The sequence below is a fragment of the Poecile atricapillus genome, chromosome 28 (assembly GCF_030490865.1).
Source record: "Poecile atricapillus isolate bPoeAtr1 chromosome 28, bPoeAtr1.hap1, whole genome shotgun sequence".
NCBI classification, from domain to species: Eukaryota; Metazoa; Chordata; class Aves; order Passeriformes; family Paridae; genus Poecile; species Poecile atricapillus.
The window spans coordinates 3,565,687-3,590,104 of NC_081276.1; the positions used below are offsets into that span (position 1 = coordinate 3,565,687).

The 24,418-nt window shown below is 50.8% G+C and overlaps 1 protein-coding gene across 3 annotated transcripts in view; it reads left to right on the forward strand.

Moving 5' to 3' along the window:
- The first annotated feature begins 2,688 nt into the window (after positions 1-2,688).
- ARHGEF18 (Rho/Rac guanine nucleotide exchange factor 18) overlaps positions 2,689-24,418 on the forward strand; it is a 48,497-nt gene continuing 26,767 nt past the window's right edge. For 2 of the 3 annotated variants that reach the window (XM_058858476.1, XM_058858477.1), the window contains exon 1: positions 19,993-20,084. Coding sequence is in view for 1 of the 3 variants with exons in the window: in XM_058858479.1 (XP_058714462.1) it covers positions 2,713-2,788; positions 7,872-8,008; positions 8,309-8,808; positions 10,405-10,615; positions 11,257-11,371; positions 12,010-12,067; positions 12,280-12,324; positions 12,608-12,688; positions 13,047-13,152; positions 13,667-13,841 (1,504 nt within the window). In the remaining 2 variants the exon portion in view is untranslated. Of the gene's footprint in view, positions 2,789-7,871; positions 8,009-8,308; positions 8,809-10,404; positions 10,616-11,256; positions 11,372-12,009; positions 12,068-12,279; positions 12,325-12,607; positions 12,689-13,046; positions 13,153-13,666; positions 13,842-19,992; positions 20,085-24,418 lie in introns of those variants that run through there. The other variant, XM_058858479.1, reaches the window with a different exon arrangement.

Consider the following 24,418-nt stretch of genomic DNA (forward strand, 5'->3'; position numbering starts at 1 on the left):
TCCCGGGAGGTTTGCTTCCCTCTGGGTTCTCTGGGATGCCGTGGGGAGGCTGCTGAGGCTGGGACAATCCTCGTGCCATTATCCCTCATCACTCTTCCAGGCTGCCTGCACAGCTCAGCTTCGGCATCCCCCAAGCTGTGTCAGACTCGTGGCAGGAGGAAAAGAGCTCGTCTTTGTTTGAGCCAAGGACAACTCACCATCCCATCAGCCAGAGCAGCTGCCTGGTGTTTAGGAGCTGCCCTGATCTCTGATGCTAATCGAGCTCTTGTGGACTTCAGAGAAATTAAACCTTAATTCCTCTTTGCTCTTGTGGTTTCCTGGAGCACAGGGTAATTGCTATTCTAAGCGCTGCCAAAGCTGCGGTCTTGAGTAATTGGAGTGTGAGTGGTTCTTGTTCTGATTAGGGTTTGGCTGGGGCTGGCGAGTGCTCGGGGCTCTGGGATGAGGAGCATGAGTGCCTCAGCCCACGGGGCTTTTTGGAAGGAGGGAATGGCTGTGCCAACAACCCGAGCCTGGACCGTGCCAGGGGTTCTGTCTGCTGGCCAGGGGCAGGACAGGGGCACTGCCTTAGAGCTGAAGTCCTTGTCTCTCTCCTATACAGGTGAATATGGTCACTACGGGTATTTCTCTGCTGTGCTGTCACTTCCCGCTGTGTAACACAGACCTGCTGGGCTTTGGGGTCCCAGTTGCCCCCCAAGGTCAAAGACCAGGGACTCGTTAGGAGCTGCCGTGTGTGGGAGGTTAAGGAGCCGTGGTGCAAGGAGCCCACGGGCCGGGCCGGGCCTGCGGGGCTCTGGGGGCACACACTGCGGTTTTTCCCCGAAGGGAACAGGAAGCAGCGGTGGCAATAGCTGCTCCTCGCAGCCATCGTGCCTTCAGGGCTCCCAGGGCCCCTGCACGGCTGCCTCAGGGTCCGCAGCCCTCCTGGTGGCTTTGCTGGACCCTTCCAGAGCCCAGAGCCCCGCGAGGGTGGCAGCGAGCAGCCCTGGGGCGCTGCTCTGGCAGCCGCAGCATGGGCGAGCCGGCTTTGTTTGTGCCGTCGGAAAGGGGAAGCGGTGAGAGGGCTGAGCCGGCGGCCCCCGTGAGCAAACCGCCCTCATGGCCGCTGCTTCCCCGGTGAGGCTCCGCTTCTCGCTCTGCTCCAGCGGCTGGAGAAGCAGCCGAGGCTGTCAGATGTGAGCGTGCACGAGGAACCCGCCACAGAGGGGCCGCCAGCCCTCAGGGTAAGTCGCTCCCTGCACAAGTTCCATCCCACAGCAGCGGGGTTGTCACTCACCTTCCTCAAGGCCTTGTGAGGAAGCGGCTTGTCTTGAAGCCAAAAGTCCCAGTGCTGGGTTCGGTGCAGCCTCCCTCCTGCACGAGTTTCAGTGCAAAACATGGACTAGGGAGGCCCAGCCTCCACGGGGTTTTGCTCTGCTGTGAGCGAAGAGGAGACGAGGTCAGGATTTAACCCTCAGGTGTCATCATGGTGGGCTCTGGGGCAGTGCCAGGCTGGCTGGGCACCCTTTGGGTGCTGCTTTTGGCTCCTGCTGCTCCTGTGCCACAGCTGAATGTTTGCAAAGACACCCTGGCACTGCCCACAGCTGCGTTTGGGCTGTGCACATGAGGGGTCCATGCCCAGGACCCCCAATTCCACTCTGGACTGCCCACCCCAGGGCAGTGTTATCGAGGAGATGGAAGCAGAGGAGATGTAGATAGGGCTGTTCTGGGCCAGTGACACTTTGGGGTTTGTGGCCAGTCAAGAAAATTCCTTTTTGACACCAGCTTTTGTGTGTCACCAGCCCAGCCTAGGCTTCAAGCTGTGGGTGTACCTGTGATCATTCCCAGACTGGCTGGGCTCTGCTCAGTGAGGCCACAGGTATCAGCTGAACAGCAGGGAGGAGTTTTGGTCTGGCCCCAGAGCCCAGCAGCTGCACTGGGGTAAAACCCGGCTTCTTCAGCCTAATTGAGGGGTTGGGAGTGAAGTTTGGAGCCTGTCTGGGCTGTGGGGCTGGTGCCAACTGGGACCAGTGGGCTTGGAGGGTAGAGAGCTGGGTCTCTTGAGGCAGTCTGAGATTGCTCCCACCTACCTCCCTGTGTGGGAGACCTGAGGAGGACTCAGAGAAACACCCTTGCCAGGGGCCTGTGACTTGCTATGAGCTGCAGGATGATGCTGATACTGTGGACCGATGGGGTCTTTTGCAGTCCCTTGCAGAAGCCCTGCCACAGCACTTGAAAATGAGAAAAAAGTGTAAATAGTGAGCCTTCATAAATGTCATGTAAAAGCATCAGGCCTTTTAAGTATCAACTCTGACCCCTCACTGAAGGTGAAGGTGACTCTTAGCCAGGTGAGAAGTGTCTGTCATGCTTACAGCCATGAATGGAGCAGGGAGGCTTTGGCAGAGGGCAGGGGGGCTGTGGTGTGTTAACAGCTTGTTTTCTGTTTCTGTCTGCAAGCCTCGAGTAGCACTCAGGGGCTGTGTCACTAATCCCCAGGCCCAGCTGTAGGAAGTCACTGACCTGCCACACAGGTGGGAACGCCAGGGACCAGGAATCTCTCTCTGGCTACAGCTTCCATCAGCTGATACTTCTGACAAAACACTTGGCTTCTCCACACCCCCCTTGGCAGCCCCTGGGCTGCAGCCTGCAGCGCTGCCTTAGACCGCGCTGAGCTCTGCCGTGCTCCGTGCCGGCGTCTCCTGCTTGGGGCTGTACCTTGCACGGGGCTCCCAAATGTCAGACTCGCTGCTCAACCACTCCTGGCCATCGTTTTCCAAGCGCTGGAAGAAGAGATGGTCCTTTAAGCGAGGTAATGGCCTGTGGGGACAGGGGGCTGAGCATGTGGCGGGAGCTGGGCTGTGGCAGGGACAGCTTGTCCTGGACTGAGCAGGTACCAGAGAACCCCGGGGGCCCAGGCAGAGCTTGTTTTGAGGTGCCCCCCAAGCCCCCCTTCTCCTCCCTTCAGGGATCACTGCCTTAAGGGATGTTAACACTTTTCCTTCCATTTAATCTTCTTTTCAAGGCACGTTATTGCCTCCAGGAGCTGGGTAATGGGTTAAGTATCAGCCTTTTGGTTTTGTAATAAGTTTGTTTTGTGGCTGGCAGTGAGCTGGAGGTCCTGGTGCTTGCAGACAGCTGTTTCTGCATGCTGCCTGGCCAGAGTTTGGTGTTTGAGCAGATGTGGGGGAAAAGATTCCTTCAGCCTTTCAGTGAGGGCTGACGAGCAGAGCCCCTGTGTCCGGAGCCCTGGCGCTTTGGGTGGTCCTGGCTGGGCTTCCCTGTGTCCAGCAGCAGGGGTGGGAAATGGCAGCAACTGGTGTGAACTGGCCTCATTTCTGCATGCAGTGCCGTGACTTGGAAAGAGGGAAGTCAGAGCCCTGGGAAGCAGGACATTTGCAGTCCTGGAGGAGGCAGACACTTGTGTCCTTGTGAGCAAATACTGCCTTCAGGCTGATGCATTTGGGTACCTTTACCTGCAGCATCAGAGCTCCTGCTCCTCTTTCTCCTTCATTATTCCCCACCCACTCCCAGTTCTCTTCTGGTGTGGATGTGCAGGAGACCAAGATCCAAACCGAACAGTTGAGGGAAGGTTAATTCAGAGCAGGAGGCAGGGGGTCCTGCAGGCTCTGATGTGTGGTGAGCCCCAGGCAGCTCCCTCAAGCCCCAGCTGGACACCCTGCTCCAGCCTCCCCAGTGCCATGCCTGCTGGGGGGGTTATGGGCTGGCTGGGAAGGCTCAGATGGGCTGATTTCTCTAACAAGTGAATCAGCCTCACGCTGCTCTCAAGCACTGACTGCTTTGGAGAGGGCCTGGGCACAGCAGCTGCCTTCAGCAGGTGCTTGCACAGCAGTTTGTCCTACTGGGGCTTGCTCAGCCCCTCTCCCACACTGATGTTGTGTAGTGTGGCACTCCCTGGTCCACACGGGCCCTTCCCTCAGTGCCCCCTGGAGCCACTGCAGGAACCTGCACAGTGACCTGGAGGGAATCAGAGGGGCTGCAGACCCCCTTCAGCTGAGAGACAGCAGAGAACAGTCCCAGCTCCCCTGCCCTCCGTGCCCAAGAGCCCGGCCCCAGTGTGGTGATAAGGCAGTGGCTCTGTACAGTGTGTTACAGTGTGGGACAGCTTATCTTGCCCTGCTCCTGCCCAGAGCCAATCCCCACTGCTGCCAGTGCTGGCCATGAGGGGCCCACACCAGGCAAGGGACGACTGCACTTCAGCTGCTCTTGGCACAGGGACTTCAGCACTTGCTTTACAGAGGTTTTTCCTTATAGTTCTGGACACCCTGTGACAGGATATGTGAAGAGCAGCTGGTGTGGGGCCAGGAGGGCAGGGGTGGGTCAGAGGAAGATGGAATAATTTTTATTTCTTGTCTGTGATGCTCTCCATGGTTTCCCAACAGTCTCAATCCCTGACTGCTGGGAAATGCCCAGATGTTCTGGTCTTTTCTTCCTCCTGGGATTGTTCCATGGAGCAGAACTGCCCAGTGCCTTTGTCCTGCCACATTTGTTGTGGTCCTTCCCCAGTGGGAATGCAGACAGTGTTTGATGTTGGAGGATGTGACTGGTGTGGCCAGAGCTCACATCCATCTTTTCCTCTGACGTGTCCCCTTCCCAGCACCAGCCTGGCTCCAGGGTCACCTGAGGACATGCAGCATCCTGCACCAAGCCAAGGGACAGGCAGGTGAGGATGGGACGCTGCTGGCAGGGCTTGTTCCAGTGCTGGCTGTTGTGGTGCTGTCACCTTCTGTGACACTTGTGTGTGCAGCTCCAGTGACCAGCCTGTCTGAGGGAAATCAGCACAGCCAGTTACGGTGGAGAGGGTCTGACTGGACTTCTGAAGCTCTGGAGGGAATTATGAAAATCTCTGTTGGGATCCCAGTGGCCTTGGGTACAGTTAGAACAGCATGAAGCCTTCTTCCTTGAGCCAGAACAGCTCAGCCAGCTGATCCTGCTGTCCCCACAGCATCAAACCCCCTGAGACCATCCCAGACTGTCACATGCTGTGGATGCCTGTCGCTGCTTCCTTCCTCCCCACACAGCAGCCCGGAGTAGTCATGTTTCACCCGTGGGAAGCTCTGGCCAAGTGCAGGAACCATCCCAGCCCAGCGAGCGATGCTTCCTCTCCAGCTCTGCCCTGGGAATTCCTCTGAGGAGGCTGCTCCCTGCAGCAATAACCTTTTATGGTTGCCAGCCAGAGACGAATTAAGCAACTGCAATACCTAATCTGCTTAATGTTCTCCTAGAGCAAACAGCATTTGTTCTTGAAAGTGTCATTTTGTTATCCCATCTCCAGCTTCAGCTGAGGAAAGGTGACTGCTGCTGTCTGCCAGAGCCTGGGGGGCCAAGATTCCCTGTCCCCTTGGCATCACGCTGGTGTCTGGATCTGTCTTCCAGACAGGCCCAAGGGCAAAGTACAGGAGACTCAAGGTGCTCCAGGATTTACCACACTGGCTGACACATTGGTGACCACCTTGATCATTGATATGGGGATGTTCACAGTCCCTAAGACCTGCCTCCTTCCTATGTGTGCTCCATGCTCGAACTTCCTTGCCCATCATCCCACAACCTGACATCTGAAGGCATTTTCCCCCATGAGCTCCTGCATCACCCTCTTGCCCAAGCACCTGCTCCATGCACGGTGCTGGCCCAGCCTCTGAAGTGGGAGCCCGGCAGTGCCGTGGCTGGTGCTCACACATTGCCTAAAATGGTGTCCCCACGGCTGCCGCCCGCGTGTGCCGCGTGCCGCTGCCTCGACCCCGGGCTTGCGGCGGGGCTGATTTATCGCGTGTTGAACTGAGTGTCTGAAGCCTCCGAGGAGGATTTAAGTCTTTTGGTGGGTCTGGACCGGGTCTGTTGAATGCAGCCTATGCCTTGGCCAAATCCTAAGCCCTGCAAGGCACAGGCAGAACAGAGGGAATATTTTCCAGGCCTCTAAGGAGCTGACTCTGTTCCAGGGATCCACTTTAGGTCCGCATGGAGCTTGGTGCAGGCCCAGAGTAGCCTTGGCGGGATGGCTGGACACTGCTTGGGAGGAAAAAACTCCTTGTTTTAGTTAAACCTTCAATCCAGGGCTCTGGCCTCTGTCAGGCCACAGCCCTTGTCAGCTCCTGCTGCCTCCCAGGGCTTTGCTGCTTTCCTTGTGGGTAGTTTACTGTTGAAGGGATGGCGAGAGCAGGGAATCTCCTTTTTCTTCCTTCCTTGGATTTGTATGAGGGGAACCACTATGTGTGACCTCCCTGGGATACTCCCTGCCTCCTGATTGTTCCCTGTGGGTCCATTCTGCCTTAGCCATCCCAGCCTGTTTGGGGGCTTCAGTGGTTTTCACTGCCTGCTGAGAGCTTTGGCTGGTGTTTCCTACAATTTCATGCCAAAATCTGCGCTGGTTCAAGCGTGTATTCACTTCAAAATGCTGATTTTTGATTGCAAGCCGAATCCAGGTGCGCTGAGAAAAGCAAAAGGTGATGTTTAACAGCTCACTAAATTTCTGCCCGTTGCAGATGCAGCTCAGGGACATCCTGGACAAGAATTGGTCTATTCATTAAAAATGTCATGTGAAGTAAATTTTACAGCCTTGCTAGAAAGCCTGTTTCAAATTTTCCCTGGTCTTGTATCTAAAAACCCCTTAATTAAAATAGTGCCTTCAGAAGTGTTTTCTTTCTATATTATTTATAGTCCCTCACTTGAAACCATCACAGACATTTGAACACACCAAATGCTCCTTAAAACAGAAAATCTGGCATCTGCAGCATGCAGCGGGATCCAAGGAACAAATCTCCAAACTCTCCCTCACGTTTGCTGCCTTTTTTTAGTTGGCACCACACAATTCCTGGCTGAATTGTGTAGCTTTATAATCCACAGCAGGATGCAAGCTTTCCAAGAGTGCGTTTTTGAACAATGTCTTCTTTACATTAATGTTTTTATGCTTGATTTTCCTGGAGTGTGATGGGTTTCTAGCAGTTTCCTGCTGGTTTTTCCAATTGGATAGATATGGCTGCTTACAGTCTCTTGCTGTTGTTCTCTGCATCTTCAGAGATTCACCACAGTGCTTCAGCCAACAGCCTGGCTTTTTTCCCTTTGCCTCAGCCCTTTGCCTCAACTGTGTGTGTCTCCAAGGAATAAAAAGCCTCCATGAGTCATGCGATGGTTCAGGGATTGTGGCTAAGGTTTACAGTGTGTCTCGCTCCACAGGAATGTGCTTCAGTCAGCTGGACTATCTATTGTACCACGAAACACATCCAGACCTTGGTTTGTTTCTCACTGAGTTATCAGATGGTATATGCACACTCAGGTTTATGTTCCTGCCTGGGGAAAATCCAGAGGAGCGATCCAGAGCCAGGAGAACCATGTGCTCCTGGTATTGCTCTGCATATATTCAGTGTTGTCTGGAGCCATCAGTTTGCCTCCCAGTATCCTTTTTTACCCACCCACTCAGGTGTCCTTTATTCCTTATGGATGAAAATAAAACCACCATCAGTATTTTTATTCCTAGATTTCTGATTTGAAGGTCCATAATGTCAATAACAGGCATAAAAATGTGCTTAATTCTTTTACTGTAGAAAAGGCCCCTGCAGCATAGGACACTCTATGAGGGTCTGACTGGGACAGTGCAAGCCAGGCCTGTCCCCTTGTATATGCTGCGAGGATGAGGTTTCTGCTGGAGGATGAGGTTTCTGCTGGAGGATGAAGTTTCTGCTGGCAGGAAACCCTTGCACCAGGTTCCTACAGGATCAAGGCTGTTGTGGTTTGGAGACTGCCTGACACTGCCTGTCTGTGAAGGAGCAGAGGGCATGTGGAGCATTTTAGCGCTGCCTGATGTTGCCTGTGAGTGTGCAGCTGGTTCCCCATCCCTCCCAGATGTCTCATTACCTGCTGAGACCTTCTCTGTCTTGCAGGGTCTGACTGCAAGCCGTGCTTACGGGAATTCACTGATCACCACAGCCCTCCCTTGGAGTATCCCACCCCCAAAAGCTTCCTCCCATCCCTGATTGCTGAGGATGATTCCTTCTGCACAAGCACGGCTGAAGAGAAGGCAAGTGTCCTCTTCCCTGCTGCTACCACGGTGCAAGGCAGAGGCCAGGGCCAGCAAACTGGGTGGTCAGCACCATATTCTGAGGGGTTTGTGGCGGAGTAGGAATGGGGGAAAGTGGAACTGATCCAGATTGTCAAGGAATACAAGGTTATGTTGACATGAGAGACAGCAGGGGAAGGTGACTATTGGAAAGTCACTTGCAAGTGTGGCCCTGCTCTGCACCCCAGTTTCTGCACAGGAGGTGTCCCCTTTGCAGGGCTGGTGTGAGGCTCTCAGACGGGATTTGTGCTGCCTTTGCAGGAGGACTCGTCTTCCACAGAGCTGGATGTGCCAGCAGCAGACTTGCACAGCAGCACGGAGGATCTCCTCTCAGACTCTGCTCTCCACGGCACGGAGTATTACAGAGATCTGGGACTCCTGAGCCTGCCGTCTGCCAAAACAGCACCAGACATGGCAGCACAGCCAGAACAAGGATCCCAGACTGTGTCTGCCCATCGCTCATTGGAAGAGAGGCCAAGGGCTCTGAGCAAACTGTCTGTGGATGTTGCTTTTTCCAATCCCATTTCCTGCTCGGTACATTACGGCGAGGCTGACTGTCATTTTCTGAACAAAGGCCACCTGTGCTCCTGTGCAGCCATTCCAGATGATGGTACCAGCACTTCTGAGCATCCTGCAGAGGCAGACAACGAGCTGGACCTGCAGGAGGCCCAGGACTCCTTCCCCACACTGGTGAGATCTATGTCCACATCCCGGAGGCACAGCTGGGAGAGCCCTCTGTCACCCGTGGACTGCAGGCGCAGGTACGAGTGAGATTTGAGTGATATTTGATGTACACAATGCAATGGAGTTGTGAATGTCATGCTGCCTGCAGATCCAGATCCTGCTGGGTGGTCTCCTTTCCCTGTTGGCATCTGCCAGAGCAGCTGGACACCCATGCTCATGTTGGGTGGGATGTGGAAGAGGAAGCACTAGGGAAGCAAGAGGCTTTAATGTCTCCTTGGAAGTAGGAAGATCCTCTTTTCCTGGTGTTGGGGCCGGGAAGAGGATCTCGCTTTTTGTCCAGAGGGAATCTTGAACAGCATCAGTTACCCCGATGACCTCCATCCTCTGGCTCAAAGGGAATTTTTTCCATGAAAGAAGGATTAAGAGAGCTCTGTCAAATCCTTTTTCTTCTTATCTGTGAGTTGGCTTGGGAGGGCCTGTGTCTGCAAGCACTGTGCTGTCCTCCAGCCCTCTGCCCTCCATGTGGCTGCAGAGGACGTTGTGTTTGTAGCACGGTGCTGAGCTCTGGCTGGGAGTAGAGTCAGGCCTGGCATTGCTGCCATCCTCTGCTCCTGCCACATGAATGCCTAGAGCTCCAGGTTCCTCCAGGAATGCTTTCCCTGCTGACAAATGTATTGATCTCCCAGCTGACTGGGATTTAGGTGCAAGCCAGCAAGGACTATTTTTATCTCTCCTCCTTATACGGTACCCTAAAATTACCTCAGCCTGAAATCTTGGCAGACCTTTTTTAAGCTCAGACTTTGTTTCTCAGACCTATTGTTGTCCCATGTGCCATGGATCATTCACAGTTTATGCTGTAACAGGCACATGAGTAACAGTGGCACAGTGTGGCTGTAGTGTCAGGGACACGTTCTGTCCCCTCGCTGGGTGATGAAGCACGTGTGAGCAGGAGGCCAGGGAAGGGGAATACACCCCACTGTTCCCTAAGCAAACGCTTCCTGAAGCTTGCCTCTGGCAGCAGGAATGAAGTGACAGTGATCTGCAGACAGAACCCATGCAGAGACTAAGATTTTCCACTGAGAATCCATCATTTTGCTTCTGTGTTGTCACTGCAACACTTGGTGTGCAGCACACTGGGGTGCTGGGGGAGCTCGCGCACCCCTCATTTCCTAGAAAATAATTTTTTTTCCTTCCTCAAAGCTGGACCCTGGTGGGAGCAGGAATTATGGCATGATGCCACAGTGGTGATGCGATAAACAAATCACCTGCCACTTCTAAATGCCCAGAGGGACGTTCCTGGATGGCAGCTGACAGGGCAGCAGCCCTGGGGCAGGCAGGACAGGCTGTTTCCAGGGTGGCTGCACAGTCTCAGGGGTTGCTAAGAGATCAGTGTGAGCCGGCCAGCACTAAACATCCCGGGTGACCAGGGAGCTGGGGACTCACTGGTGGCAGCCAGAAAAGCTGTTTTTAACAGCCTCAGGACTTGGTGTCCAGGCTGAGGCTTCCTGTCATTTCCTTTCCCACGTGCCTGCTGTGGGGAGCCTCCTTGTCCCAATTGCATGAGATTGTTAGGACCATCCAGCCAGGGCCATTGCAGGGGCTGTGCCACCCTAGGCACAGTGTGCCAGCTGTGCTCAGGTCTGCTCTGAGGCTTCTTCCTGTCCCCTGATCAGGTTCAGCCTGGATGTCACAGAACTGGGCAGTGACCCAGAGCAGGATGATGTGGAGAAGAGGAGCCAGTCCTGCCTCCAGCCTCATGTGTCCCTTCAGCTGCCCAAAGGGGAAGAGGGAGCCTGGAGCAGCAGCCGGGGTGGCACAGTGATCAAAGTGGAGATAGAGCCTCTGTGCCCAGACCTCGTGGCCAGCCCCAGCTTGCAGGAGGTGGTGAGTGTGGAGGGCTGGGCATGGGGGCAGCAGGGCAAGCTGGGGGGACAGAAAGCAGCATACACAGCTTGTCACATGTCAGCTGCAGGCTGGTCTCCTTCAATACCAGCAAGGAACCAGGAGGAATCTCAGCAAGGATGGGCTTTTTCAGATAAACTGCCCCATCTTGTGGGATAAAGGCCCTGGGAGCTGCCTGTCGTACAACCCTCTTTTCCCATACATTTAGCTGGAATTTCCCTTCCCTTGTGCCTGTTGCCTTTTGTCCTGTCACTGCAGTTCTAAGAGTCTGGCCCTATGTTCTCTTTAATCCTCTGTCAGGAAGTTGAAGACAGCAGTGTCACACAGTGTCACCCCTTACACACTGCTTTGATCTGGGGAATACCTTTAGACTCAATTAATATTAAAAGGACAACTGCATCATGGTGCTACATGTCCAATAAAAGTGAGAAGTGCCTAAGAAGATTTCGGGCACAAGTGTCACTTTCTCCAGCCTTCCTGGAGCCAGCAAAACAGCTGGGCCTAATGGTGTCCTGCATCATAACCCAGACAAAACAAGAGGGAAAGGGTGAGGAGTCACCTGTGATAGAGGCTTCTGCGGTGCACAAAGCACCAAAGATTTCCATGACTTTTTACTTCTCCAGAAATGTGTCACCAATGGCAAGAGACTGAGGTCCAAGTCTGTCCCATCAGCCTGTGAGACCACTGCCTCCCCCCAGACACCTCACAGTTTCAACACTTGTCTTCCAGCTGCGGAAGGTTTGTGTAGATTTTATGCCATTAAATGGGTTCAAGGTACTATTAAGAAGATAAAAAACTGGAGCTGTAGCCTCCAGAAGCATGGACAGTCTCTGCTTTCCATTCCACACAGTCCCAGGAGCTCCTGAAATGCAAAGCCAAGCTGGTTCTGAGTCTGGCCCTGGTTAGCAGTGCAGTCTCAGCTCAGACATGCCCATCCCCAGTGACACATTGCCACATAACCTCCCTGTGGCCAGTGCATTGGTCACTCCCTACTCAAGTCCCACCTGTGAGGATTGCACCAGAGAAAAATGTAGTGGGAAGTGGAGCCTGGGAAGCAGAGGGGAGGCTGGCTGTCATGGGGAAGGGCTCTGGGGTGGTACCAGCTCCTACCCTACTGCAAGCAGGACCGTCAGCAGCAAATATAATACAGACTGGGGAGGGAAGGGGTAACAGAAAAGTGATGTAGCCTTCATTTCCCTCACAGAAATGTAGAGCAGAATCTCCTTCCCTAGCTGCTCCTGGAATTTCTTCCTCACCAGTCAAGAAAGAGTGGGAGCCCAGCATGATTAACAGGGTCCAGTTGCATAGATTGCAAGGTGGTGCTCTGCAAAGGCAAATCAGGATCCCTGCCTCAGAGAGAGCATTTTGTGTTCCAGGTGTGGAACCCCCTGCTCTGGAGATGCTGGAGAAGGACCACGTATCCCCAGACCATGTGTAGGTATTGTCAGTCCTGGCTGGTTTGGGATGCAAGAGATACTTGAGTGTATCTGAGCTACTGGGGATGGAACAGCAAAGGTGATCCCACTCTGTGCTTCAGCAGAGCACCAGTTGGTCATAAGCCAGCATCTGAGGCTATGTGGAGTGCAGAATGTCTGTGCAAGGATATTCTCTAATCCCTTGCTTTTCTCTTGCCCCGTCATTGGTAGGTTAATTGTCCAGAAGGTACTTCAGGAGCTGAAACATTACCATGGGTAAGTGTGTCTGGGACAGGAATGTGTGGGGAGGTCACAGGTCTGCCTAAGACACACCTGGCATAGGACACTTGGTCCCTTGAGGGGCAAATACCCAGGGTACCAGAATCACTGATTTATTCCAGTGAAACCAGGGTGGAGTTGCAAAGAGAAGGGGCATTTTGTGTGTCTCCTCGGTAACTTTAAAAATGTTCTTGCCCCATCTAGAAAATAAAAGTTTCAGCTGATCCAAAAGTTCTGGTCTTGTGTTCTTTGCTGTGTCTGATGCCTTTTCCCTGCCCAGGGTGAAGCAGAGAGGTTGTGTGCAAGAAGGCAGTGATTCTTCCCAGCAGAACCTCACTTGGTTTGAGTTCCTGTCTAATGAGTAAGTGAGACAGCGGGTGACACACACTTTGTGTTGTGAGAGCAGATTGATTTCCAGTCCCCTCCATCTAAGCTCTAGTGCCCCACTAATCCTGTGTGCAGGACACTGGTATCTGCAGGGGTTCAGCCAGGAGTGTGGCACTGAACAAAACCTGCACACATAGTCTGAAAGTTCAGCTCCTTACTGCAAGTGTCATTAATAAATGACATGGCTGATGCCAAACCAGGTCCTCCAGGAGATGGAAAGCTCACACTTGGGGTCCTAAAGTAATGCTTCCGTGAACTTCATCAGTGATCTCCCTAAGCTGGGCTTGGGCAGTGAATTTCCCCTTTTTAAAGATATTTTGGTCTCCTTTCAGAAATGAGGACAGTGGGAAGAGCGATAAAGCAGAGAAAGGCACAAAGGTGATGCGACGTCTGAGTTCCCTGCGGAGCCGAGTCACTGGATCCTGGCAGAAGGATAAGGTGAGAGAGAGATGTTGAATTTGTGGAAGGAATTGTTAAATTCTTCAAGTAGAAAAGGGGATCTGGCCGTAGGGAACTGGATTAGCTGGATTGCTTTTGGATGGCTGAGGCCTCTATGTTGGTCAGCAGATGCACTGTGACCCCTAAAGTAGTAATAGTGTGTGGGACTGAGTGAATTCCAGCCCTCCTTGCTCCAGGGCATGTTCTGGATGCTCTTATGCTGCCTTGGCACTGTTGTGCACAGCAAGAAGAGTGTCTTGGCTGGGTGGCTGCCTGGATCACTCCTTGTGGCAGGAGGAGCCTGCAGAGGGACAGCCAAGTGTGTCCCCCCCTTCATCACAAATGGACTTAGACTAGAGGGACTGGCCCAAGCCTTGGGAAGGAGTTTGGGAAAAGCACTGCCATTCCACTGTACCTGCTGCCCACCAGCTCTCTGCTCGTGGGCAGCAGTGGGGAACGGAACATGTGGGCAGTGCGAGGCCTGTGACTGAGCTGTGTTCTTCTCTCCTTCCAGGGTAAGAACAAAGAGCAGCTCAAGGAGAGAGAGAAGGAGAAAGAGACAAAGGAGACAAAAGAGAGGTGTAAAGATATCAATGGGCACCAGCTCGTGCCAGGGGTTTTCTCCAGTTGCACCAGCTGCTCGCTGTGTGCCAAACCTCTTGGGAATAAAAGTGGTCTGCAGTGCCTGAGTGAGTATGGCTGTCACTGCCTGGCTCTGCCCCAGCCTGCGCTCCCTGCTGCCCTCCAGCCCAGGCCATTCTCCTGCCTAAACCAGCCCCCTGGATTGCTTCACTTCTCTGCCTGGATCAACTCTACCCCACCACTCTGCTTGGCCGGGCTTGGTTGCTTCTCCAAATAGTCTAAATAATCTCTGAATCGTGCCTGGCAATAATTTATCCTCTTTTTCTTTGGCCACTTGACCATTTCCTGCCCCCTTCCCCCAAGGAAGGTTCTAGGTCAACTTCTCTTTCACTATTTTTTTTTTATCATGAAGTTCTGCTTTGCTTGAATAAATATACCAACTGCCTGAGTGTAGCTGGATCTTATAGGCTATTTTTCATAGCTGCAGTGATGTCTCAGCATGGGCACAGGGATTTCTAGAGCATCCAAAACTTTATTAACTAACAGAAAGTCAAGTCTTGCCTCCCAGGACGTGCATGGGTGAGACTGTTGCTTTTCAGCTCTAAGTAGTGCCAGAATACATGGGCCTCTGTGCTCCCACTGCATCCACTGTGGCATGGCTTTGGCTGACAAACCCTGTCCCTCCTCTTTGGGGCAGGTACTCAGGGCACTGAAGAATGTTTTCATTCCCAAGGGATTGTCTGTGGGCAGAAGAAATTTTCTGGAAATGAAATGATTGCTCTCTTTCTCCACCCTGTACCCTCAAGCAATGCCCGTTCTCTCAGAGGCTCTTAAGGTCAGTAAAACCTCTCTGGGGCATAAAGGGACTGATTGCCCTCAGACATTTTTGTTGAGAAATATATTTTCCCTTCAGGGCAGATGGAGGGAAATTTAAAAGGGGCACAGAGCTGGCTATTAGTGGGCATTTTTCCCAGCAAAAAGTAGGATGCAGGGAGCTGAATAAGAACTTTACAGATATTTAGAGAGAACCTAAATATTATGGGAGGAGGCAGAGTTGTGCCTTGTCATTCCTGTATGAGGAATCTCCCAGCCAGATGCTGTGTTTGCAGTCCTGTATGCTGCTTTACAAAAATACCTGAACTTGTGAGGATACAGACAGTCCTTGATATCCATGAGCATGGAGCTATGCTCTATATGATCTTGGGAGCTTTGAGGGCATTTAGTGTGATTCTCCTCTGGACAACCCTATGGACATCTGTGATCTGGAGCTAGCTGTTGAATTGAGAGTGTAGCTCAGCTTGGCTTGTCCATCATAAATACACAGGGACTGGACATGAGTTATGGTAACTTTCACCTTGTTTCCCAGCCCTTCCATGAGGAATCTGTGTTCTGTCTTGTGAACATTCAGGAGAAAAACTCCAAGGTGGCTGAGGCACTGTTTTGTGTTTGGGACTCTGTCATCTCCTTTGGCTCTTGGCTGCCCAGGCTAACACAGGTAGCAAAGCAGCACAGCTTGTTTTGCAATGTTCCCTTTGCAGTGCCTTGAACTGAGGCTGAACAATTGGGCAGGGTTCTGAGATGTCTGTTAAAATTAATGGCCTGTGTGTGGTGAGAGCTGGACTGGGACTTGTGGTGTGACAGCTGATGGCCTGACAGTGCCTATATTTGGATGATGCTGGGCTGAAACCTTTGCAAGCTGCTGCTGAGCTGGTAGTTGATATCAGCAGCTCCCGTTACTGCAGCTCGGAGCAGTGTGTGGTCTGAGTAGTCCCTGATAGAGCTCTGGAGCAGCAAGCTCTGGGGCCACCGGGAAGCCGGAGCAGCAGGCCTACTTTTCAGAAGTATGAGCAGCTCTGTCAGCTCAGCCTGAGCCGTGGCTGCTGCCAGGATGTGAGGATATTTGGCTGCGCCTCTTGTTCTCTCCTCGTGAACTCACATTTGACCATCCCTGTGCCTTGGTCCCCGGCCAGCCCTCGGCCCATCGCTGGTCAGGTGCTGCTGTTGCTGTCTCCGTGGTATTTTTAACTGCAGCACCACCACGTGGTCCAAGGCAAAACGGGCTCGTGGAAAAGACAGGAAAACATGGTGGTTAAAGAAGGGGATAAGCTGAAAAGGGAGGAAGGATGGGAAAACGATTGCAAGCCTAAGGTTTTCACTGTCCAGTAGCCAAAAAAGGTCTGGTGACTTCCATGACTGTGATGAGCTGGAGAGTGAGAGCTCTCCTTATTAGAGACACTAACAGCAAGAGGAATTCTGCATTTAAATCAGAACAAAAAAACATTGTTCTGCTAGAAATGTGTGTGAGCTGTGAAGAAAGTGGGCAGCTCAGATAGCCTGGTACATGGTAACCCGTTAGTTTCTTCCACTGATTCCTCCCATCTATCCTCACTCCACACGACACAGAGTCTCCCTGTGGAGAAGGCTGTGCTGTGTGTCGAGAGTAGATATTCAGAGATAAGCAGTTAGGAGCCTGGTAGGGATGAAAAACAAAGAGGAATGATTGCAGTCACAGGGATCTCGACAAGAGTGGCCACCCAAACTCTGCCTTTACGTAAACTATGAGCTGTGAGTTTCTAGGTTTATTGTTCACCTGGAAATGAGAAAGCTCCTCTTGAGCCTTTGCTATCATGGGTGGAGAAGGTTCTGTGCCTAAATTAATCCTCTCTTATAAACATGCTTCCAGAGTTTATGCAACAGGAATTAGATGAGTTCCAGGGAAGCCCTGACAGGAGGAGAGCTCTCCAAGCAGGCTGTGCCATGGAGACAAGCCAGGGATATACTGTGGAATACAGATGGAAGGAGGATTGCTTCCCCTGAGCTTAAGCAGTGGGGTAGAGGTGAGTCTTCTACATCTTTAGTTGACAGTCAATCTCTATTACTTCATGGGAAGGACAGAGCCCAGGCCCCCACAGGGGTGCCAGATTGACCATCCTCTTTCAAGGAAACCTATAGCTGCAACCAAAGATTGGCAGGCTTCAGACAAACTCCTCTTCTTCAAGAGAAGGTGCTCAGTTTAATGAACCTTCCTGAACAATACAGGCTGTGCTGGACTGTCCACCTGTCCTAGGCTGACCCTTGCTGGCTGCTTCAGTGCACTGGCTGATCTCTAACTGGTTGCTGTAACAACTGGTCTCCAGGATTTATTTAAGGCGCATTGTGAAAGAGGTTTGGAAAACCATTTGCTTTCTCACAACGAGAACGGGAGAGGACCCGGATTTCTGCAGTATATTAGGCAAACATCCTCCACCCACGGCCAAGGAGAGGCCAGAATAGCTTTTGGTTTAGACCTGAAATTTGGTGTGAAATTCACCTTTTACTTGGCCCTTGTGCCTGCACGGTTTTGCTTTTGGATTCCCAAGGCAGTACGAATAAGCTAATAGGTGAAGGATAGTTTTGGCTTATGATAAGGAGGAATTACTTGATTTTCTATCCTGAAATTTCTGTTCACAGCCCACACAGAGTCCTGAGAAATCTGAAAAACAGCAGGCAATCTGGAACTTTGCATTTCTGTAATGAGGCACAGTGCCAAAAATCTTCTGTTTTGGGGGGGATAAGGAGGTTTGGCTGCTGTAAGCTGATGACAATGATAAATGGACTGGGAGTCCCACTTGGAAGAAACTATTACTGACAAGAGTCCAAATAAACAGAGGCAAAACCAGAGTGGCTGCATTGGGCTGTGGGTTAAGGTGGTTCTGAGCCAGTGGAGCAGGATCTGAAGCAAATGCGAAGTGGCTGCAGTGCTGGTTGCAGAGAAAAAACTGGCTGAGCTGAGTGTCCTGACACAGAGCTGTCTCAGTCAGCTCAGGAGGGCTTAGAAAAGGAAACCAAAGTACATCCTATTCTCAGTGCTTCTCCTTGTCTGCTTTTCACTTTCTTTTTGTGTCTGGGCAGTACTACCTAGATCTGGAACATCTCCAAATGCTGCTCCTTCCATTCCCTGATAAAACCTCACAATCTTGTATACTTGGGCTGACAAATGCATAAGGACAGTAATCAACCCGAGACACATTCAGCAAGAAATCTTTTGCTATTAGAGAATTACACAGGATTAGACAGCTGGTACTCTTCTCTTCTTTGCAATCCAAACCTTAGCTCTAAGCTACAGAGTCTTTGAACTGGCTGCTGTGCCAGATTTTGCACTGATTTTTGTGGCAGTGCCCTGAGGCCGCACAAGCACAGCACGTTCTCACCATGACAGCTGCAGTTGGGCAATCTGCAATGCTTTACTTTTATATTACAGCAAAGCACAAAGTTTGAAATGCCTAAGGATTAATCAGTCACCAAGTGACAGCCAGCTGTTTACCCCCAAACCGCTTTTTGTAATGATCATTTCTCTGTAGTGCTGACAGGCCCCAATAAACAACTGGGACCTCAATGTACTCAGTCTTGTAGAGAAGCAGCACAAATGGGAACATTTTGGAAAAGGTTGCAACTATTGAGACGAAGATAAAAATAAAATCGATTAAACAGGTGGCAGTGTGGAAATCAGAGCTCACACTGGCCCCATGGCAAGATTTCATCACATCTCCAGCCCAAACAGTGGCAGGTTCTTTCAAAGCAGCATGGGAAATCTGCAGGATGGATTTTGAGAGGGAAGTTTGTTTTGTACTCGTCTGTGCTTTTTTTTCAGGCTCAACAGGCACGTAGAATATGTGTGATTTAAAGTATGACAGACTTTAGATCAGTATTGTAAATCCTCAGAGTGAAATTGGGAGGGGAGGTTGGGTGGTGAGCTCTTCCCAGTTTTCCTGCCTGCACTGAGTAGTCCAGTAGCCCTGTGCTAGTACATCAAACCTTATTGGTGTCAGGGAAAAGGTGTTTTTTCCAGCAGGCAGTTTGGTTCTATGAATCAGTGCATGGATCTCTTGCTAGGGAAGATAATTCCCCTTTGCTCTTGTCAACTGTCTGTGCAGGGGTCACTGACAAAGACCTGGGCAGGCACTCACTGTTGAGGGGCAGATAGGGAAGCCTTTACCTGCTAACCCTCCATGCATTGCAGCCTTGCCTTGGCAAGGTGTTCATAAACACTTCAGCATGCTGGGATGGCAAATCCCACTGGGCTTTTAATAAAAAATTCTGTATCTCAAATCCGAGGCGATGTGCAAACACACGTGAAGTTCCATGCTGCAGCTGTCATTGGAGTGCCACATCCCATCCATTAGGGGCCTCTTTAGTGTGGGAGGAACCGTGTGCCCTCTCTGAGGGGAAAGTGTGGGCTAATGGTGACAATGTGCCCTCCCTGAGGAGAAGATGCTGGCTGAGGGGCCATGTGTCTTTCCTCAGAGAAGTTGTGGGTTCTGGGCAGCCATGTGCCCTCCCTGAGGGGAAAGTGCAGGCTGAGGATGCTGGTGGTGTCCCTGAGGGGGACATGCAGGTTGGGGGCCTGTGCCCTTCCTGAGGGAAAGTGCAGGCCATGGGTGGCCATGCCCTCTCTGCAGTAGGAAGGAGCAGGCAATGGATGGTCGTGTGCCCTCCATGGGGATGAAGCACAGGCTGAGGATCCTCATGCTCTCTGTGAGGGAACCCTGTGCCCTCCCTGCAGGAGAAAGTAGCAGGCTATGGGTGGCCATGTGCCCTCTCTGAGGGAAAAGGGCAGGTCAGGGGGGACATGTGCCCTCCCTGAGGGGAAAGCAAGAGCTATGAGAGGCTCTGCTCTCCCTGAGGGGCAGGAGCAGCTAAAGCGGTTGTCTCCTCCATGAGGAGAACGAGGGGTTCAAAGGATGGCGTGGAGAGTGCCGCTCCACCCTGAGGCGTGCCCTCCCTCAAGGAAGGCGGAGGCTGTGTGTAGCCGTACCCTTCATGAAGGAAAACGCAGGCTGAGGGTAACCGCGTGCCCTCCCTGAGGGCAAAGCGGGGGTCAGGGCTGGGTGTGCTCTTCCCGAGGGAAGGAGCAGGCTGAGGCGGCCGTGTGCTCTCCCTGGGGAGCGGGCACGGGCTGCGGGGGCTCATGGCGTCCCTGAAGGGAAAACACGGACTACGGATGTCTACGTGCCCCCCTTGAGAGAAGCTTGTGGGCTAAGGATGCTCATGCCCTCACTGAGGGATAAGAGCGGGATATGGGTGGCCAGTGCCTTCCTTGAGGAAAAAGTGAAGGGTTAAAGGTGTCCGTGCGCCCTCGCTGAGAGGAACGTGCGGGCTGCCGGTGCTCCTGCGCTCTCCCTGAGGGCAAAGCGCGGGCTAATGGTGTCCGTGTCGCTGTCCCTGAGGGGCCGGGACCCTGCCCGGCCGTGCCGCGGCGCGCAGGCGCACCCTCGTCCCCATTTTCCCTTCCGGGACACGGGGACGTTTCCTGTTGCTGTGGCGGCGGCTCCCGGGACCGAGAGGGAACCGGCGGCTCCCCGGGGAGTCCGGTAAGAGACCGGGCTGTCAGCGCGCCCGCCGGCCCCTGGCTCCGCTCCCCCCGGCCTTAGCGAGCCCCCGAGCACTGGCATCCTGTCCCCGGGGCCGCGGCGGGGAGACCGCCCGGCCCCGGTCCCTGTGAGGGCAGCGGGGACTCAGAGGGCTCCGAGGGGCTCCAAGGGGCAGAGGGTTGATCTTGGCTTTGCCCCAATCCCGCAGGTTTACAGCCGTCCCGCCATTTGCAGCTCAGGGCTTCAGCTGCGGGACGGGACGCAGGTTGAAAGATGCAGTGTTTACAATAGAAAGCTCTTTCAGGGGCTGCGGAAGGAGTGATAAATGTTGCTGTGTGCGGTAGGGAGGCGAGCGGCTGAAACCTGTGTGAGACCGGCTCTTTATGCCGCAGCTTGGCTCTGAGCATCCTTGTGATCGTTAAATCCCGCACCTCGTTCTCTCGCTTATTGTACACATTCTGTGTACTGGTGCTGCAGCAGAGAGAAAAGTCTGGGATGTGCGTGAAGAAACCTTAAATGCGTTAGGGAAAAAGTGGTGAAAAGTTCCGTTTGTCCGCAATTGCGGAGACTGACCCATTTTAAATGTTCCACGGCTCTGGCTCCTTCGGGAGAGGAGCGGGAGATGGTATCAGCTTAGCTTGTGTGTGCTGAAAGGAGACGCCAGCAGGAGCTAGGAGTGGTGATGGATTTTGGAGGAGGAGCAGGGAAACAGACAGTGATTCGAACAAACACCTTTCTGAATGTTTCTGGTACTGTATTTGGTTTTGCTGCTCTAATAAATAAGCATAATTTCTGAATATTATTTGAAGATTTGGTGTGTCATCAAGAGTAAAAAGGGCTGCTTCTTAGTTCCTTTTCACACTCCTCTCTTAAGAGAGTTTTATGGGAGGCTTTTTTATTTGGCCCTTTTTGTTTAAATTTATAGGAGTAATAGTTTCTCTTTGGCATAATAAAATAAAAGAAACCCATGAAACATGGTTCTCAGACAGGAGCCATCAGACATTGTATGTTGTAGTTCCACCTACTGTTTACCTATGAAATATTTTAAATACCTTTTATGATTGTCATAGTTGCTGCTTCAGTTCTGTATCGTAGACTGGGGGAAGGGTTAGTGTGAGAGATTTGAATTGGGACTCCTCTATTTCTTTTAGGATAACATGCAGATTTTACTTGTCATTGTTGAAAAACCAGAACTATCAGTTGTTTGTGTGTTTCTGTGCCTAAAGAAAGCCCTGTGGCCGCCAGAATTTGCACTACTGAGAATCACACAACCCTCCTGTGTGCTTCATCCAACTGATATTTTGACAATAAAACCAAATACAGTGAGCAAGTAATTATAGGTTGTTTTGGAGACAAAGAGGAATGCTCTAAGAGGGAGGCTGAAACTTGATAATTTAGTGCTGTTGCTCTCTGGCATGGACTGTCTCTATTTCAGAATGTGAAGTATCTCATCTCCCTGCACCCTTCCAGTTTTTGGTTTCTGCCTCTGCGTAATTAGACGAATGAGAAAACAAGTAAACACCGACTACTGGAGCCACTAGGACAAAGTTAAATCTGCTCTGAGTTCCTCAAGATACCTGACCTGAATTTACCCAATACAGAAGCTTCCTTGTGTTCCACTGAAACTCCTCCTCTTTCCTGAGAAGTTTTATCACAGTCACTCTGCTTTTTCTGGAATGCTGTGGTGGTTTGAAATGTTTCTTGGCCGTTGTTTTGTGCATCTCTGTGTATAAATGCAGAGTTTATGTTCAGTGTTAATCGTTCATATGATATGAACTCTCATGAGGGTTGTTTCCTTTGTCACTTCAAGTGGGAGGAGTTCCCTGTGTGCTGTAAGGGTGAGGAAGGAGGGAAGAGATTCTCTTTGATCCCCAAAGCATTGGACAGTTGAAAACAGGAAAAAAATATTAAAATTACTAATTTCACAAGGAAGTTATTTTGTCCTTGGCTCTTTTCAGCTGGTTGAATTTCATAGGTGGTGAATATATCCTTGAGCTCCTTGTATGATTAGAACCACTGTAAAAATTTGTCGCTGTTTGAATTTAGCTGCTTTAAAGTGTTTTTTTTTTAATCTGTCATTTAAAAATTAAACGAAAAATATCTTTGAGATAAAGAAAGTCAGTAGTTGAATTTTAGATTAATCACAGCATTTTTGTCTGTGAGTTGTTGTTTGCAAATGGCCTTTTAAGAGTTATTTTATTTGCAGTACCGTTCCAGACCAAAGGTCAGGGTCATAGTGCTCATAATGTCTGGTGAGTCATAGATTTGTCCTGGAATCCAATTCTGGAAGACATTTATAGGACATTGGCAGTGTCTGATCCCCTGGAAGGTATTCCAGTTGGGGGAAAAAATGTCTTTGCCTGTCCCTTTCCAGCCAGGTTTGTTGCCCTCTCATACTGTGAACACGGTGATGCTTTTGGGTGTTGTAATGTGCTGTCCAATAAAATGCTGCTAGGTTGTAAATTACTTTCTGTGAGCCATTGGGAAAACATTTCATTAATAAGGGACGTTTTTTTAATACCAGATCGTAAATTCATTACCCTCAGTCATGAACAGAATCTTTTCTGATGTTTATGAGCCTTTTAGTCTTAAATATTTCTTTGCTGGTTGAGGTCCTTGCTTTAGTCACTCATTAGGTCATCTTTGGCACAGGCCCCTGCAAAATGCTTCAAGTGAGTGACAGTCCCTGTAGTAAGCAGATCTGGGATAATGTGATGCTCCCAAAATTCTCTGCCTTAATTCCAAACCTGTGGATTAAAGCCCAGGAACAACCATGGTGGATTTGCTCAGTTTTGACGCTGTGTGGTTCAGTTGCTCTGGTACCCTCAGCTGTAGTAGTGATGTTCTTGTCCCCATCTAGTTAAGGTGACCCAAAGCCTTGGACCTTCTCAGTGTGTTGGCACTTGGTGTTGTCAGCACTCGCCAGAGCTGCAGCCCTTCTGCATAGTCTCTTATCAAGATGAAATCCTTTGGAGGGTCTGTTTTTCCCTGCCAAATTAATCTTCTTGCTGTTCAGTGAGTGATTGAAGGAGGAGAAGACAAGAGACAAGGAAGAGCCTGGGTGTGGTCCTCTGAGTTTTTATCTCTGCCTTTCTCAGGAGTATCTTCTGTGCCTCTCCAGTTTGAGAGGAGCTTGCTGACATAACTGTCCTTTTTTCTTCTTTTTGTTTTTGGACCTCCCCAAATTCTTGAACTGAATTAGACCAAATGTTACTGATGATAAATGCAAAAATATTTTTTGGTCAGTTTGAGTTTAGTGATGCTGCTTTACTCTGGATGACTGGAAAAGATAGAAATCTGGTATTTCTCTACACCTGTAAACAACCCTTCATGTATATCTCTGCTTTTAAACATCAACCTCCATGGGTGCAGGTTCCTGTCCCTTCTTTGCTGTTCCCTGTCCCTCATGTCCCTCATTCTTCTCTTTTTTCAGGTGTTTTTTCACCTCTGCAGTTCTCTGACACCGTTTTCAGAGAGACTTAATAAGAATGCAGAGTAATAAGAATAAATGCAGAAATCTTACATGCATAAAAAGGAAACCACAGTCACTAATATTCAAAAGCTCCTTCTTATCCTGAATTAGAGTGGCCTTCCTTCAGCACTGCAAAAGTGGTGAATAGAGGAAGCTGGAGCATGTTTTATAAAGTGAAGTATGCTTATAAAACAGTCTTCTGGCAGGTTTTAGATTTCTCTTATGTGGGCAGAAATAATGCCACTTTGAAATCATTAAGTAAATGCGTTTCAAATAGTCTCACAGAGAATCAGGTCTTTGGATTAAGCTGCAGTTTCCTGCAGCTTTTCTGTAGCATTTTCCTGTTTTCTAGTATGTTCTCCACTGTTGTGTAAAGAACCTTTCAGCAGCGGAGGGAAGTCATACACAGCACTATTAGATATGTCAGCTGATTAAGTGAAAAATGCCTACTGAGAGTGCCACAAGCTGTTATCTTTAGGAGAGCAAGGGCATGATTTTAAAATTGAAATACATTTTTAAGTGAGATCCCTTTTACTGTTACCTTAACAAGGAACCCAAGCTTTTCAAGTGGAATTGGTCCTACTGATCACTGATAGGAAAATAATTACTGAATGTAGTCACTGAAAATGGGTGTCAGAGAATATGAATATCTGGTTGAAAGTTGATGTTTCTAGATCACTATATTAGAGATTTTAGATGAGTTATGTGGATTTCAGGACTGTGGGGGGAAGGCAGTGGCTGTAGGAACATTAGGCATCCATCGGGCTGCCTGTTCTGCCCTGAAGGGAACCCATCTGTGAGCAGGACTTGAAGCCAACCCAGCCTGACGTCATGGAGAATTTTTTCTATTTCCTTTTGTGCG